Source organism: Egretta garzetta, unplaced genomic scaffold (genome assembly GCF_000687185.1).
Source record: "Egretta garzetta isolate BGI_Z169 unplaced genomic scaffold, ASM68718v1 scaffold127, whole genome shotgun sequence".
NCBI classification, from domain to species: domain Eukaryota; kingdom Metazoa; phylum Chordata; class Aves; order Pelecaniformes; family Ardeidae; genus Egretta; species Egretta garzetta.
Genome location: NW_009260132.1, coordinates 437,797 through 455,541, shown reverse-complemented (window position 1 = coordinate 455,541; position 17,745 = coordinate 437,797). Strand labels below are relative to the sequence as shown.

Sequence of the window (17,745 nt, the reverse complement as noted above, 5' to 3'; positions counted from 1 at the left end):
GTTCAAGAAAGATGAGGAACTCCTAGAAAGAGTCCAGAGGAGAGCAACTAGGATGATAAAGGGACTGGAGCACCTCCCCTACGAGGAAAGGCTGAGAGAGTTGGGCTTGTTCAGCCTGAAGAAGAGAAGACTGAGAGGGGACCTCATCAATACATACAATTATCTTAAGGGCAGAAGTCTCAAGGACGGAGCCAGACTCTTTGCAGTGGTGTCCAGCGACAGGACAAGGGGCAATGGGTACAAACTGAAACATAAGAGGTTTCAGTTGAATATGAGGAAAAACTTCTTTACTCTGAGGGTGACGGAGCACTGGAACAGGCTGCCCAGGGGGGTTGTGGAGTCTCCTTCTCTGGAGATATTCAAGGCCCGCCTGGATGAAGTCCTGTGTAACATGCTCTAGGAGAACCTGCTTTAGCAGGGGGGTTGGACTAGATGATCTCCCGAGGTCCTTTCCAACCCTTGCGATTCTGTGATTCTGTGAAGATTTTCCTTTTTATATGTTCACCTGAAGCCACCTGAGAATGTTGGTGTGATGACATTACTGATGACATTATTCAGGTACAAAGGAAGTTCTGTTTTTTTCTTTAATTACTGAAAGAAACCATGAACAATATCTTCTAGCATACACATGGTAATTAGTTTGCAAAACTGGTGTGCAGAAAGCTGCCAGACTATGTCTGTTCACATAAAGAATCTCAAAATCTTGATAGATAGCTGTAGAGAGCTGTTCTTCTGGATGGACTCCTCCGACCTAGGTCATAGCTTATTTCCAACCCTGCCTCTTGGATGGACCTGTAACCCTTGATTCAGCCCTGTGTCCAGGCCTGTTTCCAACTGCATCTCTTGCTACTCACAGCTAGTCCCCCTGGCTGGACCCTGGGCCTGGCTCATCCCCTCACTACTATGTCAGGGGCTGTTGATGGAGCGGGTTACTAGCCGCTGGCTCTGCCCATCTGGGCCAGAGCCTGGGGGATAGTATCCTGTCATGAGATCACGGCCTCTGCCAGGGCAACAAGCAGCTCCTGGCTTGCCTGCCTTGAAGGAGCAGCTGGCCCTTCCTGCTCCCTGACAACCTCCTTGCACAGCCTCATCCTCCAACATTTTGTAGCTCAGGCATTTCCTAAGCCAGAGGGTGTCAAAGTATTCAGCGACCCATCAGTGGCCTTCCGTGGTCTTCCAATGGCCTTCCATGAACCTGTCCTGCCTCACTTTGTAAGCTTCTGGTTTGCATATGGCCAAACTGTAGACAGAAACTGATCCTCAGCAGCTTTCTGAGCATTAAGACTGGCAAAGAGTCATAAATATCTTAAGGCAAGAAAATATTGGTAAAACTTAAATGTAAGTTTTGGTATTAACTGTATTTATCATAATTGCCATCACTTAATTACTTTGCCATATGCATAACTAAATAACCATAACCAATTTCCCCTATGCATAACCATTTCCCATATGCATAACCAATTAACACAGTTTACTGATAGATGAAACAAACCCAAGAACAATTAGTACGTGGCAGCTTTTTCAGTAGCTCAGACCTATCACATTTTCACTCCTGATCCTGTGCAATACACAGCAGGGTATAAAGTCTGTAACCAAACGATGTGAACTGACTATCAGAAGATCAAACATTTCTCACTGCAAGATGTCCTAATGTAATGCCAAGAAGTACCTCTCCGTATATAGATACCTTTGTTTGACACATGAAATATTCAAACATCATCTAAAGTGCTTGGAGCAAGAGAAGAACAGGTATATGGGTACATCATTTTACTTGCGCTTTTTTTTTTTGTCGTGGGAGAGAGGCATCTACTTAGGAGTTGGGGATCTAAGGGATACATAGTGTGTAGGAAATGTGTACTTTCACTGGCACTACGCACCCCTCCTGCCATATCCACATCCACTCTTTTTTTTGTCTCTGATGATGCTGTCATTCCATTGTGTTGTGCTGAAGTGGGAGTAGCGGCTATGCAAGATGAGCTGTTTACAGCTCAAATAAACGAAAGCAAAGAATAAGAAGTTAATCATCATCACATACACTGTGAAACTACCTGCTTTTCTGTGTTGGGGTCCTAAGGGCATTAGTGCTCTAAAGAGTTATACAGCTAATGCTGTGACTCATTAATAAATTCCTCTTATTCAATGAACAGAAAAATATGCTTAATTTTTTGATGTTTCTGCTGTCCTTGTCAAAGCCATGTTCTAAATCCTTCCAAAGATTTTACAAAAATTTTGCAAAGAGTCAATTCCCTTGACTGTAAGAATCATCTTTTTCCTCATTCATATTTCTTGTCTGATATTATTTCACCCAGATATAGTCTGTTCTTCACATGATGTAAGTCTCCATTATTGTTCATGCTATATCCAATAAGGAGATGGCTTAAAAAGCCTATTTTGCCAGGTACTGCAGAAGAAACCATGAGATGTGAGGAATGTGGTTTTGCTAGACTGCTGTAGTTAGTAACACATATGGGAAGTATATTCTTAAACCTTACCCAGTCAATATCACCCTTTCTTGCTAATCCATCTTGCCCCTTGGCTTGTTTTTGCTCCACAAGTCCATTTCACCTGGGAGAGGTGTGATATTAGCTTGTCATCCGACTAACTAGGTTCCAGCATCGTTGCTGTAATCACCTCCCATCACTTCACACAAGAGTATAAGAGGAAGGTGCTGTCTCTTCACTATGTAGATAGAAGAAACCACAGTCCCATTTCCTAGATATTTTTTTTAGGGAGTGCCCTCCATCTTATATACATTCTAATTCAATCAGGAGCCTAGAAGACCTATTAAACTCCCTGAGACACAAAAATTAGTTTTCAACCAAACCAGCTTGTTAGATCTAGCAGGAAAGGGGGTCACTTTATTCCCACCTTCCCCAAGATAGAAAGCATGATTGCAAGCTAAAATAACAAAGAGAAAGAAAGATCTTTTGCAGAAATTGTCTTTAGACAGTGCAGGATAGTGCTGTGGGAAAGGGAGCCGTTCCACTGGCTGCACAGGAACGAGTAAAATGTACATTATGCTTAGGCCTTGTTCCAGCAATTTAGGCACAGAATTATCTTCTTTTCCCGAATTTACTTTCCATGATACAGCCAAGTGCTTATGAAGGGAAGGAAGTGCAGTCCTCAAAGTGAGTGAGTATGTCCTAGGAGTTCACTTTATGAAAAGTGGGGCTCTGGGGCAGTGGAAGGGACCCAGAAATTATGCATTAATAAAATCTGGAGAGGCAGAAATTAGAAGCAGGTGGGGTGGTTTTTTTAATAGCAAAATTCCCTTTTGAAAAACAAAAATTGTTGACCAGAATGGACTTGCACAGAGAGAGACTGAAATCCATTAGTGCCTCTTAATACAAAGCAATTCTTTAGGAATCAGCATAAGTGAGAGCAGAATTATTCTCATAAGGAAAACCCACTCAATATATCCATGAAAATCAAGATGCAAAATGCAATATAGTATCTGGTTGGCAGAGATGGATAGAGAGAGGGAGAGAGGGAGGAAGACCCATTGACAGCTTAGAATTAGGCTTGTTTATCTTCAAAGAGTGCAAGACCGAGCTTTGCGTGCTTAACCTGTTCAGCACTGGTGAGTAAAGGGCCTGTAGTGTGAGGTACAACAGCTTGTTCTGACCGTGCTGTGCATCCATCACTCCAGAAAAGAGGAAAAATAGTCCCCCTAGTGTACCAATGCTGTAAGAAGCAGGAGGATCTCTTGCTCGATTCGCTAAATTTGCTGCAAGTTCTGCTATGGCATGTGAGCAACTGCGTAAAGGTATTGTAGTAAAACCCCGGGCTCTGTTGATCACAAGGCTCGTAGCTGCTCAGGCAAGGAACCATAAACGATCATAAATAATGAGCATTAAAAAATAAATGTGTGTTTTAACACATTTTAACTATGAAGTAATTGTGTTTTGCATTGCTGTGTAATTCTAAATCTTGCTTTTCTCACACAGGCAATATATATTCTCCTGGAAGAAAGATGAGAAAGTATTATATACAGTAATACTATTTTCATAAGTTCTTAGCTTTATAGCTGAGAGGTAAATTCAAGCTCATTATTCTATTCAAAAGTGCCACTTTAATTTTTTATGGTTTCAATTAAACAGGGAAAGTATACTGCAGATAACTGATCAGAGAAAAAAGCAGAATCTGAAAGGGAGAAAGTATTTAGTGTCTCCAGAGGCTACCACTTTTCCTGGATGCGAGAGATCCAGTGTGCCGCTCAAAAGACAGGCTTTGTACTACTTTGAATTTGCGCTTTCACAGATTAAGTGATAATGGAGCCTCCTCCACGTGTAAGCCTTGATCATTGCCCCCCTCTCAATAATTTCAGGTACAACAGTGCAAACCTGGCCCTTTGTGCCAAGTGCTGTAGTGGCATATAGGAAGGCATAGCTGCTATGTATTGCTGTGGCACCATAATCATTTTCCTCTTGGGTATGCTGAGGGAGGGCCACAGATAAAAAGTTTCAAAGGAGACCAGAAGGTGTCTGCTAGGGATACAGCACAACTGGTTGGGAAGCAATATTTGTCATTCTGTCCTTCAACAATTTTCCTCAAGTTGGCAATGTTAGAGCAAACCTGGCCTGCTGAGTTCCCCTTGGCACCCTGCTCTTTACCCAAGTCTGACGAGGCAGGTTAAGAGCTACCTCACTTCCTCACATTTTTGGCTGCTGATGGGAGAGCTAAATCACCTTTCAAGCAGCAAAGCAATGAAGTGTTTGGGGGGTCTAGGGAGACAATTCCTCACAGAGAGTAAAAAGAAATATTGGACTGACACCTCTTGGGGAATGGCCCGAGCTGAAGCTGGGACGGTCCCTGGGGACCAGCTGTGCAGCCCCTACAGAACCAGGTAGATTTGGTTGAGGGAAAAGGTCTCCAGCTCCACAGAGGTAAGGGCAGCTCCAGGGGTAGCAGAGGAGGCTCTTACAGCTGCCCAGGTTAACAGTGATGCCATGACTTACGCAGAGGCATTAGCTGCAGGGATGTTGCTTCACATTTTACAGAGTAGATTGGCATTTCCCAGAAGATCAGGTTAATCATGGTAAAAAGAGAGGCAGCATATGTCTTACTTTGGGAGGAAGGAGCTCTTGCAGCTCTGCCTGAGTGTGCACGAGCGTCTGGTTGGTTCGTTGGTGCGTAAGGGTGCAGCAGATTTGTGTGCACACAGTGCTGTGCTTATTTGTGCGCTGCAACATATGTCTAGGTCAGTGTCCTTGCTCATAAAAACCCGGCAGTCATAATTGTCGGGTTTAGTTGCTTAGATAAGTCAAGGGAATTTGAAAGGTGTTTGTGCATATCCACTGCAAAAAGGCTCCTCCTGAAAAGAAACTATAAAATAAACATCCTTAACTTTCCTTTCAAATTCATGTACAGTATTTGCCTTCAGCATGTCTGCTTTCCTGGCGACAGTCGAGGCAACCTCCTCTACTCACTCCCCCATTTACCAGTTGTGTTTTGGATTGCTTGCGATGATACAAATGTTGATTATGGCCTTCACAACACCGCCTGGTTTTTCCATAGAATCGTCCTCAGGGATGAGACCGCAGCAAATTCTCAGCTGACCAAAAGGCAGCCCAAGGTATTAGTTCAGAGTATTTTCTTTCATGAGTAAGAAGCAGATAAGATTTCAGCACAAATGGTGCATTTTGATTATGTTTATAAGTGAAATGCAGAGCAGATGTTGGAAGCACCATTTCAAGTACTCCTTCCTCATCCTAGAGGCAGCGTCTTAGTGTTAATACTGCATGTGTCTCTAAAAAAGGCTTGATTTGAAAAACTTTTAAAGCTAAAATATCTTGTTGGCCTAGGAGCACTTCTGGGTCCCCATGCATCTACATATGAATTGTATGCTTGTTTCTGATTTTTTAACTATGTACCAAACCTTCTTTTCCTAACTTTTTTCTTAGCAATTAAAAAAAAAAAGTATTATAAAAATTCTAATAATGCAAAGTAAACTTGATATTCCCTGCCCATCTCACTCCCCTCAACATAAATTTTCTCTCTCCTACACATGTATACATATACATATACACATACATATACATATATACCTACACATATACACACGCACTCCATCACATTCCAAACACTCCTGGATGTTGGCTCTTAAAATTATATTGTAGGAAATATTAGACTGGCAAGTGCTGTGCCTACAATTGGAATATTGCTCATATTCTCACATTTCTTTGGCTATCACATGCTAAGATCAATATTGTCAATACCTTTAAAAATGAGATAACAACTTCAAAATATTGCCATAAACTTACTTAAGATAGAAAGGGTGAATTATATTAAGCTTAGAGACTAGACTGCTTTTTTTCTGCATTTTTACTTCTGACAGTCCTATGAAAAGCAGGTTGTTTGCACTAGTAACAGAAATGCAATTTTAGGAGGGCAGAAAGATGCACTAGTATTCATATGAAGCTGCAATACAGCAAAAATTATATGGGCTGTTATTCTGCTATATTGCCAGAGGACCGTATTGATCTTCAAAGGGTTAAAGTGCTACCGGGTTACATTAATGTCACCCTTCAGCAATCACTGGCCAATAACATATCAGCAATCAATGCTGCAGCGTGTTGTTCACCACACTCAGTTTTTGGAGACAAGTGGCTGATGTATTTTGACAAGAAGAAAAATAGTCTCGGAAATTCTTGCAAATCTTAACTCAAAGGGGAAGATATATGAAACAAACTGCTTCCATTAGAAAAAATGGTAATGTTTGCCTTCATAAGTAACAACATTTTATGTCAGTTCAGTGGAGCAGTGAATGAACCAAAACTCTGCTAACCTTCAAAATGGAAAGGATTCCGTAAGTAGGATTTACATAGTCTGAATATTTTATATTTTGAGTGCTCATCACAGCTCACATAAACTAATACTTAAATATATATTTGCAATAAAGAAAACATTCGACTTCTGGTGGAGTAAAACAGTGAGACACGTTTTGGCTTGTGAGTACAGGCACAGGTTTCTCAGCCCCTGCTCCTTTTTTTCCTGTTAGCAATTTTCTTCTATCAAGTTCTCATAATTCTGCGTGTCCAAAGAAGGCAATGCAAGCCTCTTCACTTTGACACAAAAGAAACTTAAAGAAAAAAATAATCAGGAACTCAAACAGCCATAAACTAGAAGTACAAAGGGAGGAATAAAAAATAGAGTCTGTGAGAGGACGCGAGGGGTTAAAGGTCTGACCACTGTCTGCATATATAAAATTCTATCACCTTATCTGAAAAGTTTAGGCTCAAAAGAAAAGCCTCGGTTTAAAATACCTTTTAGGTTTATTAAATCTTTAGGCTGAAGATTACAGCAAGTGTTTTGTCTTTGGTGAGTAGCTGTTTGTCTCACTTTATTTACTTGGTATTGGGTATTTGTCAATGTCATTTCATATCTGCAGAAAATTCATACGTTGTATGGAAGTATGTATGTGTGTGAGTGTGCTGAAGGTCACATGACTGTTTCATCCTATTTGGTGGAGCAGCTTGACTTTTTTTCCCTTGCTTTTGGTGATGGTTGTGAGTGCAGAAGTTGATTGACAGATGCATGCCAGAAACCCCCATTCTCCTTTTCAAAGACTACATATGATGGATTGCGATCTTTCAGCTCAGCAGGACACAGGGACCATGCAAGCTGTAATTGGTCAGGTATGGAGTCAGCCATTTCTCAACTCCCCTTTTATTTTTTTTTTTTTTTTCACAAGGGTCTAACCATATGATTCACATAATTCATATTTACAGTACCATCTTTCTATCTGTATCTTCAGCTACCAGTGAGTGTAGTACTGAAAGTGAGAAAGGCAAAAGAACCACAATAATCTGGCCAGGGAATCACTAGTTAAACCTAAAATACCATGCCTTTCTTTTAATAAACCCAGTTTATAATTTAGTCTGAGCTTTGCCAAATCAATCTATTTATTAATTTGCCGTTGTATTTTATTTAAATGTGCTGAAGTAGAACTGAGGCGTAAAAGTGTTACGTTTGCTGGGGAGTTGCTTTCTATTTCTAATGCTGTTCATTATTTCTATATTGACTGTATTCCTGTACTACAGGCTGTGGATTTTTTTTTTCTTTTTCTTTTTTCTTCTTTTACTCCTAACCCAGATAATGTGTGATTGAGCTTGGTAAATGTAGTAGTCTTTGCTGCTGCAGAGGGGCAGCCTGCAAATTAAACACTGCCACAATCTGAAAGGTCCAGGTGGTCTGCTCGTGCTTCCTAATGCAATCCAGCACAACAGCTTTAATAAACAGCTCTATTTAGTTCTCCCTCCCTGTATCCAGGGAAGTGAACTGGTCTGGGGCTGCTGTGATGAAATGCCAGAAGAATATCTCTCAAAGGCCTCACAAGCTGATTTTTAGAGCTTTTCCATTTTGTCGTCTTTGTCTTCCAAATGGGTCAGTGAGTCCTTCTCTTTCTGTTTTGTGATTTCTGATAAGTCTGTAGTTTTTATGTGTGTGTTTTAACCGTGCTGTTTCTAGCTCTAGCCAGGAGAGAGAAGAATCATTGTCTTTTCATTTGCTTCAAATAATAACCCGAAGTGGGGAAAGAAATTAAATTATTTTGTCCTGTTGTACAGGGAGGGCTGTTTTCCTGTGAATGCAGCCGGAGTCGGATGAGGGTGTCTGTTTTTCTTTTGCTAACAAAATTTTAAGTGCTCAACACTTTCTCATTAACCACTGACTTGTAAATCAGTCTCTGGCAAAGGGTATTTTTTGAACTCTCAAAAGTTTGTGTTTTTTTGCATATGTTTCCAGTGTAGTGAACGCATGCTGCTGAGGTGATGACATAGTATTTGTGTTTCCTATACATTGATACAATGGTGGAAAAATACGCATCCTACACACTGTTTTCAACTAAATTATGGCAAAGCACAGAAGTCCCTCAAAGCACATGGTTTATTAATACTGTCGTACACAGTAATGCATTTCTGGGCGGAAAATGTCAAATATGTAATACCATGTTTACCACAGACTTTCATTGCTTTAAATATTTTAAAAATAGAAGATACATTTTTTATTAAAAATCCCCCAAACATTAACAGCTTTCTATTAGGCTAGCTCATATCTAAAAAGCGGGGCATGTTTGCTAGCATTACATTGTGTGAAAATATGTATTTTAGAGAGGGTTAATTACCTTTTTGTGTAAACTTGTTCAGTCTTAAAGAAATATATTTAATAATTCTGAGGCAGATATGATGGCAAGGTTTTGAGCAAGTACACTTGACAGAAAATGTACCCAGAAACCTTGATAAATCTCAAAGCTTGTAATATCTCTTTAATGTAACTTTTGCTTTTGCATCTAAGAAAGTATAAGTTACCTATTTTATGTTTAAAGCTTGCTAGCTCTCGGAAAGTGGTTTTGAGGCTGGAAAGGGTAGGAGCGTGTTTTTTTCTGTATGCAACATTCCATATTTCATCAATCAAAAAAAAAGTTCAGTGAATGTCTGGAAAAATGTTTATATCGTGTGTTAGTGTATTTCATTTCCTAAAAATCAATAACAAGGGCATGCACTTGAAAGAAAAATACATTTCACTATTTTAGGTGACTAACTTCTTTAGGTTTTCTATGTCAGAATTTATGGATATTATTATTGTGCAACTTAATATGTTAGGTGTTTCAAACATTTTTTGAAAGCTGTATGTGTGCATATTTACATATCATATGTGTAAGTGTGCACATCCAAATGTGTTCATAAATCCACAAAATGTTCAAGTATGTTTTTGTTTTGATTACTTGTCCAATGTTTGGTTGTTATTAGCTGCATGTGAAGATAGAACAAAATGTTGGTTTTCTTTTCTTCAGATAAAAATGTGTTTTCTAGCTGTATAATAAGAGTTACTTAAAACTTGGGAAGCCCAGAGCAATCAGTATAATTACCATATGTTGCTGAAAATAGAAATAGACTTTCTCTATAGACTCCAATACTCAGATGACAAGAGAAAATAACTATCAAAAGACAAGTCCTATGCCATAAAATCTTTCCACACTGTAAGCCTATATTTAGTATTGATAAATAATAAAGATTTGCATATTCAGTATGTGTATATTTTTAGAAGAGACATTCATTTCCTGACACTATTGTTTTAGATAAAGTTCTTAAGAGTCCTTGTTAACTTTCAAACCCCCGAAAGCAAAAACTTTAAATAAATGCTTATCATTTGGCCCTTTTATTTCAATACTGTATTTTTCTCCAGCTGTGAGAACTAAATTTTGTTTTGACTAATCCTGCAGATGTAGCTTTAAATTCAGTCTTGTTTGCTGCTAATGGAGTGTGAACTTGCCTAATTAAAAATCCAAACTATACATGTATATCTCTGCTCCAATGGAGATCAGAAACACTAGCAGTTATTTGTAGTTCAAACGCTAGTCTGCGTATGACACGAAAGTAATAGCAGGAGCATGCTGATTTAAAGGCGTTTTCAACACAGAGTACTTGTTCATCATTAAATGCATTTTCCACTTTTTTTTTTTTTTTATATTCTTTATTTCGTCTATCTCCAAGCTCGTGTCCACAGTGGCTCCCACTGGCGATGGCACTGGTAGGCAGAGTGCTACAATCCTGACCATTACCTAGCACCTGGGTGTACTGGCTCCAAGGTGCGGAATTGCTTGTATACCTTCCCTCTGGATTTTTCCTCCCCCAAGCAAACAATTAAACAGCCAAGTACTCTGAAGAACAACCTCCTTGCCTAGTGCATCAAGATCTAGAAGCTCATTGCTCATTGTGATTTTGATTCATAACTGGAGTGTTTGGAATGAAACCCCGATCCCTGTCAGCAATAGTCTGTAGCATCCTTCCTTGCACGCTGAACCATAATACCCATTATTTCTTCAAATGTGTTTTGCTCTTATAGAAACTCTTAGCTGGATTTTTATGCCATATTCCTTATGTATCCTGAGCCCATCTAAATGAACAGGTAATTAAATGCGTCATCTAATTATTCCAATTATGCTGTATTTTCTCTACCTTGTATGCTTTCTAAAATCTGTACTGTACCTTCCTCTTCTTTTTCATTTTTTCCCCATCTTTTTTTTTTCCTTCTTTTTTTTTTTTTTTTTTTTTCAGACCTGAGCTTGTGAGTGACAGGTTAGTTCATCAGCATTACAGCCCTCCTGTTTTTGTCTCATCTCATGCAGACAGGTCACTGTGTCCAATCACCCTTCTGGCTCTGCTATCCCCGGGGGAGCCCAGGCCAGCCTGCCATCTTGATCCACCGGCCTGAGGGCCCGGGCTGGCTGCACATTTCTGTGTTCACTGGTTCTTGCAAATACACTAAAACTGGAAGGGGAGGGGGAGCAGCTTAAATTAGATCTCTGTAAACTGAGAGAAAGTAAATTAGGTAACATTCTTCTTCAAATAAGCAGGCGTTTGCAGTTATTATTGCGATGTTTGAGTTCTCTTTCTACATGTTAAACCATGTTTATTTTCTATATTTCAATGGTATCCTCCATGTGATCTCATCATCTAGTAAAAGCTATTTATGCAAGGGTAAACATGCACTCTTTTCCCATAGAGAGTTCTGTTCTGAAGCCCAATTTATGAGACTGATACACTGCTGCAGCCAAGGTGGGTCTTCCTCTTCTGTGCTTTAGCTTGTTGCTTTGTTTTGTTTTGTTTTTTTTCTCCATGATTAACAACAATAGAGCAGGGGAAAAAATGTTTCGGAGAAACCAGTTGTTTCCGTAACTCACAGGTCACTTTTCAGAAGTTTGATCTGTTGTTTGTGGTGTTTTGTAATGCAGATCAATACACATCCAGGAGTTTAATTTTTACCAAATGAAGACCAGATATATAATGTTAGTTTGTCTTGAGCAATTTTTAAGTGATTCTTCTCATAGTAGTAGGGAAGGTCTTTTTCTCTTGGAATACTCATTACCATCTCTAATCTAATATACTGAAGTGCCTATAACGTATACAAACAGAAAAGAACTATCTTACACGTAAATTTAAGACCCACTTTCATAATACAGCAAGGAATTGCACCCTTTTGTCTACAGTTTGGGACAAATCCTGTTCTCTCTAGCAAGAATTAGACCCATCACTGTAAGCATGACTACTTGCATAAGTAAGGTCAGACCCCTTGTCCCCTTGTCTGCTTAGTGTATGTCCAGCACAGACTTTGTTGTCCTTTACAGTCACAAGCAGTTGTTGTCTGCAGTTTGAGACTGTGAGGGAGAGACCTATGGACAGGTACACACTGACTGTTGTTTTCAGTAGTAGAGAGACAATGTAAACAATAAGAATCATGTTTGAAAAACTTCAAAACCATATTTTTTTAATATTTATGAACAAGCTGGTACTCTGATAATGAAGCATTCCATCTCCACAGAAATCCACTGTTTCATATGCTTTCTAATATACTGTGTCCTTAAGAATTATTATTGTAAGGAGATGCATTTATGCGGCTGTAATATTTTACAGTATAAATATTTGTTGTAGAGGAGTTTGGATCTCGTTAATTTAATATATGTAAATTCTTTGGTCCTAGGCCTGGATTCCAGCAAAAGAATGCATTTCTCTGTTGACTTTTGTTTTTACAGCAGAAAAAAATGGATTTTTATAATTTTCATTCGTGCGTAAAAAGATTTTTCTTGTTTTCGCACCAAAATCGGGATTTAATTGAAATCAGCCCTCTAAAAACCTCTTTGGTCGTTTCTTCGTATTGAGTTTCTTTATTCTTTTCTGTTCAGTGCTACTCTGCTGTCTCATGTGTTAGTTTGTGGGTCAGGCCAATTAAGAGGTCAATTCTTTAAAAAGCTGTGATTTACACCTTGTGTATATTCACTATTATTCTAATTGTAAGAGAAAAATAAAATATGTCAGATGACCTTTAAATTGCTGGGCAAGCGACACTCGTCCAGTGATGTAGATTTTTATCTTTAGGCAATGCATTTACATTCAAGTACCTCTGCTGTGTTTCCTAGATTCTAGACCGATAAACTAAATACCAATCTGGGCCACTTGTGTATGTACAGTACATAGAAGTGACTGTGCTGAGCCTCTTATCTTACACTGACCTGTAGCTGTAACAAGTCTTTTATTTTTCTTCTCTGATCTGGACTGCAACTCAAATGGGAGAAAATAAAAGGATGATCGAAGACAAATTGTATATAGCATTTTCAACATTAGATGAGGACATGCAAAAATACTTTTTTTTTTTTTTTTTTTTTCCTGTGATTTACATCTCTCAGTGGCATTTGCTTGTAATTCTGCTGCTTATTCTGAAATTGTAAAAATGGCAGGAAGAAACTCAGTTCAGTTCTGAATATACGTGTGTGTAGCTCTCATTAAACTTAAAAGTTGGTCAGCAAATCACTTAAGCCCGTATAAGAAGTCTGCAGCTGCTAAATCTTCAGGTGCGCAGTACAATACTGAACTCAACGGGACTTCTCAGGTAAAAAACACGTTGCAGAATCTGGTCCAACTTGCCTATTGAGTAACTGTCATTGCTAATAAATATAACAAAGTCTGGTTTCAATGCTAGCTAAATAATTGCAATGCAAACTCTTTTATAATTAGAACTATTAGGATAAAATATAGTAACTCAGGGCTCTTGAACACTTATTTTTCAAGGATGTCAGGGCTACAGGTAAATGGACCATAGCTTCAGGGTTTTTGTTTTATTGTTGGCTTTGAAACCTCTGTGATATGTAGGACTATTTCTTCAAAAGAGAAAGATTAGTTGTTGATATTTGCTGCTGATTCTCTGTTGACTGGTAGTGCTGTTCCATAGGAGAGCTTTATCTAACTCTTAGATCAAAAGAAAATTTTGAAGATCAAGAGACTGTTCTAAATTTCTAGCAATTCTTAAAAGTGGTAGTGGGAGAAAGTTTAAAAAAAAAAAAATGGTGGGGAGGAGGGGAGTGGGATGGGGGACCCATAAATCTTTATTCCAAGCCATCCTTACATGGTGAATGATATAAATTAAATTTTCTTAATGTGTTTAGAATACATTTTGTAGTTACTCATAAGCCTGGGTTTTTTCCTACCTAAGGGTGGTACAATTTGTATGTGACATACTGTATTATAGCAAAACTAGGTCCCACAAACTTTTATGCATAGTCTTCCTTTTACTCACATGAGTAAGCTATGATGTCATTAACGCTGGGGCATATACTTAAAGTTGAGGAAATGTGTTTCATAGATGAGTGCCTTGGAAACGGATCTTGCTTTCCAGTGTGGTTGCTCAGCTGTCCTCTGCCCTTTGCTCGTGTGAATGAGGATTTACAACGTAGGACGCTGATAAACGTTCTTGTCAAAACAGATGGGTCTTGCCTTGATGGGCTTTCCTGTACCACTTTACTGTAAAAGGAATCCAATGTCAGTGCTGCAAAATCTTACTTGCAAGAGTAATTTTTGATCCTGTGGTAGTTCCAGCAAGTCTTACCTAAACTACTTGCTAAATATGATCCATTTCCATATGTAACTCTTTTCAGGATGGGGCTCTGAACCCACAGATGGGGAAGGGCATTGTAAAGAGAAACGGGTCCTTAAGCAAAAGGAAGAAAAGAAAAAGTGTTAGAAAGGAACTTCATGCTACTTTAGTCACCGATTCCATCAAGTATTTTTTATTTTACAAGTTTCTAGCATTTTAAAGGATCTCAGACTCGCGTGTGTTTTGAAGACACAATCCAGCTATGTAATGGCACTTCCAAAAAGGCAATATTATAAGGGCAAGAGTAAAAGGCAAAAGTGGTTTTTTAGTCACCCCCTGCTATGGAAACAAGAGTTTCAAGCAATAGAAAATAACAGAGCATGAGGTTTTTACGAGCAGATTAGTGGAAGTCATGTTAATAGTATTACAGAACAGCTGCTGTTAGACATATTACAAGAGATAATACAATATCAGAATGTTGTCCTTTTCACTAAACTGTTTAGATCTCTAACTGCTTTTCCACTTACTGAGCCAACTTGTGAAGCTCTAACTTGACTTTTACTTGAGCTTTGCTCATGTTTCGTGTGCACCAAAGTATGGAGGAGTTTTACTGGAATAAAAAGTCTGACTTTTTTTTTTTTTTTTAAAAGCTGGAGGCTTTAGCCCATTTCTGTAAATCGTCTTGGGGGGTGTGTGTGTGTAAAAAAAATAAAATTGGCAGCACAAACCGAGTGAAGCAAACTAAGACTGAAGCAATAATATTAACTAAAACATTTCATATCCTTATCTCAAGCTTATGACTTAAAATTGCATTGTGTTCCATGAATGGCAAACTAGCATGAGCTTCCATTTTTTCATAGTATAACACACTAAAGGCTGTGCTTGTTGTTATTTTAATTTATAACAACAGCCAACTGTGCCTGATTGCTACCGAATCCAGCTTTAAAAATAAAAAAGGGCTAAAGATGCAAATAACTCTGGTACGCTTTAAGTCTGGCAGTTCTGAGATACTGTCGTGATGGCTGTAGATGTTGGTACTGGAACCAGATGCTGTCAAGTGCTGAATGCTTCCAGAGTCCTGGACTTCCCACTGGCTTTGTTAGGCGGGACTCTGTTCCAGCAAGGCCTGAATGTTTTCAGTCTTCTTTGAAGGCAGGATTAGGCCCTGAAGCACACGAGGGGAAATTGTTCATTTGATTTTCTTTTTTTCCACTGCTCAGACATTGTTAATGAAGGAAAAATTGAAAGCTTTCCTGTGAAAACTGTTCTGTTTGAAGTGAAATAAAATAATCTGGAATAAAGGAGAATTATGCTGCTATAAGAAACAAACAGCTATCGCAGGATTCCTGGCCCTAAGTCTTACCTTCCCTTCATTGTGTCCAACCCTTTCTGTGTACAAAACGTGCTTCACATTCTTCAGTTAGCTTATACAAAGCAGTAATAATATCTGCAAACAAGAAGCTCTTGGTCTTTTGGAGGAAAGGTTGAAAGTTGTGGCAAATGTAAAAGTGGCTTCTAATGTGGAAGAATAAAGCAGAGAACATCAAACTCATTTCACTCAGTGTCATTCATGATGATTTATCATTATAGTCAGGGCAAACTGTGATCTCGGCACTGAAACAATTTTGTCTTTTAAGAGGAAAAAACAACCCCAAAAAACAGAATGTTCCAGCTTGGTTCTTATATCCTTAGGGTTGCAATATTGAATTCAGAATTGAGGAAGCTTAATCTTGCAGCCAGATTTGACAAGAAGCTGGTTGAACAGTAGGCAGAAGTGATGGTTTATGTGTTGTAATGCCCATGGTGGGAAATAAAGAAAGATAAGTTTTTTCCAGAAGTTTGGATGCAGTATGCACCACCTGCTCCAGCTTCTCACCGAACTAACCAAGAAAACCTGTGTATGCAAGCTTGTGAGCAAAACTCACATTTTCAAGGCCTGACAGAAGAGAAACTGGACTGCTCTAAAGCAGCACGCGAGGGCTTGCAATGGCTCTGAAGACAGTTATCTTTTTGTTTGTTTGTTTTTGAGCTGTTGCTTATTTGAAGGGTGATCATGAAACCATTTAAGCACATCCACAAGTATCCCCACGGACTTATTGGGAGAGCTCATGTGAGTACTGTATTGTGCATTAGACTATGTGACGCTAAAGGCTTGGATCTCACATGGCCTCAATGGGATACAGACATGTGCAGCTGAAAAAAATAAGCCACTGAGTTAATCCTGGAGAGTGGGACTCGTGTGTAGGCAAAAACACGGAGGCTGCATCTGAAATCTTGGAGGGGTGAGCAATGGGTTCATTGGCAGGTGTTAGGAAAGTAAGACCTGGATTTTGAATAGTCCAACAACCAAAAAAAAAGGGCTGAAGAATGGAGTTTCTTCCCCTGAACATACTGGTTTCTGCTTATTTTTGAAGTTTATGCTGGATTCTTAGCAGAGGAGAAATTGAGTGTTGCCCCCTAACTAGGGATTTAGAGTGACTCTGTAATGAATTTTAACCCAAGAGGCACTGTGGATATTCAGCAAACCTTTGTTCCATTCTGCTCATGTCTGTATGTTAGACCCATCACTGTAGTTATTAGATCTCAAAGATTACATTCTTTGATCTAGTGCTTTCTAAATCCTTAAACCACAGTTTATTTATTTAAAAGGTTATATCCAGCATTGGATTGGATTGTAAAGTACCCTTTGACTCTTTCATGAAGGACACAGTAGAAACACATGCTGCCAAAGGAGTATTTCCTTCTGACCATGAAGCACCACAGCATTTTATTGAATTAAGAACTGCACAAGGATCAGTGTTTTTAATCTGGCCAGTGTGCTGAGATTTTTTTTTACCTCATTGGTATCATGATGTCATTTATTTCTGATACAACAGGCATTTATTAGGGTATGTAGGTGAATTTCAGTTTCACTCTAAATTAAAAAAAAAAAACCTCCAAAAAAGCCTCATACTTCCCTAAGAAAATAAAAGCACACTAAACCTCAAATGGATGTTAAAAATTAGTATGTTCAGGATGTGTTTCTGGGGCTTCTTTTTGATCTGGTGTTTACCAGGGTGCATCACAAGTAACTCTGTGGAGCTAAACAGTTACATTTGGGTAAACACAATCACTGGCAGCTTTTAAGCTTGTTCCATCTGATCCAGAAGCCCTTACATGAGCAAATTTACCAGTGTAGTCTACAATACTTGATTAATTATAAACTGTGTGATGTGACTCCCAAGCTAACCAGCAAGAAGGCACAGAAAGCAAAAGAGCAGGACACTAAAATTGAGCCCAGTGTGCTCTGTGCCTTGACTGATATTAATTATACTGTATCCAAACTAGTCTTTCCCCACCCCCACTCAGTCCTGCAAGGCAAACTGTAAAAATTCTCAT

The 17,745-nt window shown here is 38.9% G+C and overlaps 1 protein-coding gene across 1 annotated transcript in view; it reads left to right on the top strand.

Moving 5' to 3' along the window:
• The first annotated feature begins 7,532 nt into the window (after nucleotides 1–7,532).
• POU6F2 (POU class 6 homeobox 2) overlaps nucleotides 7,533–17,745 on the top strand; it is a 316,318-nt gene continuing 306,105 nt past the window's right edge. Inside the window, exon 1 of the mRNA XM_009641557.2 lies at nucleotides 7,533–7,637. Coding sequence (XP_009639852.2) covers nucleotides 7,533–7,637 — 105 coding nt within the window. The remainder of the gene's footprint in view (nucleotides 7,638–17,745) is intronic.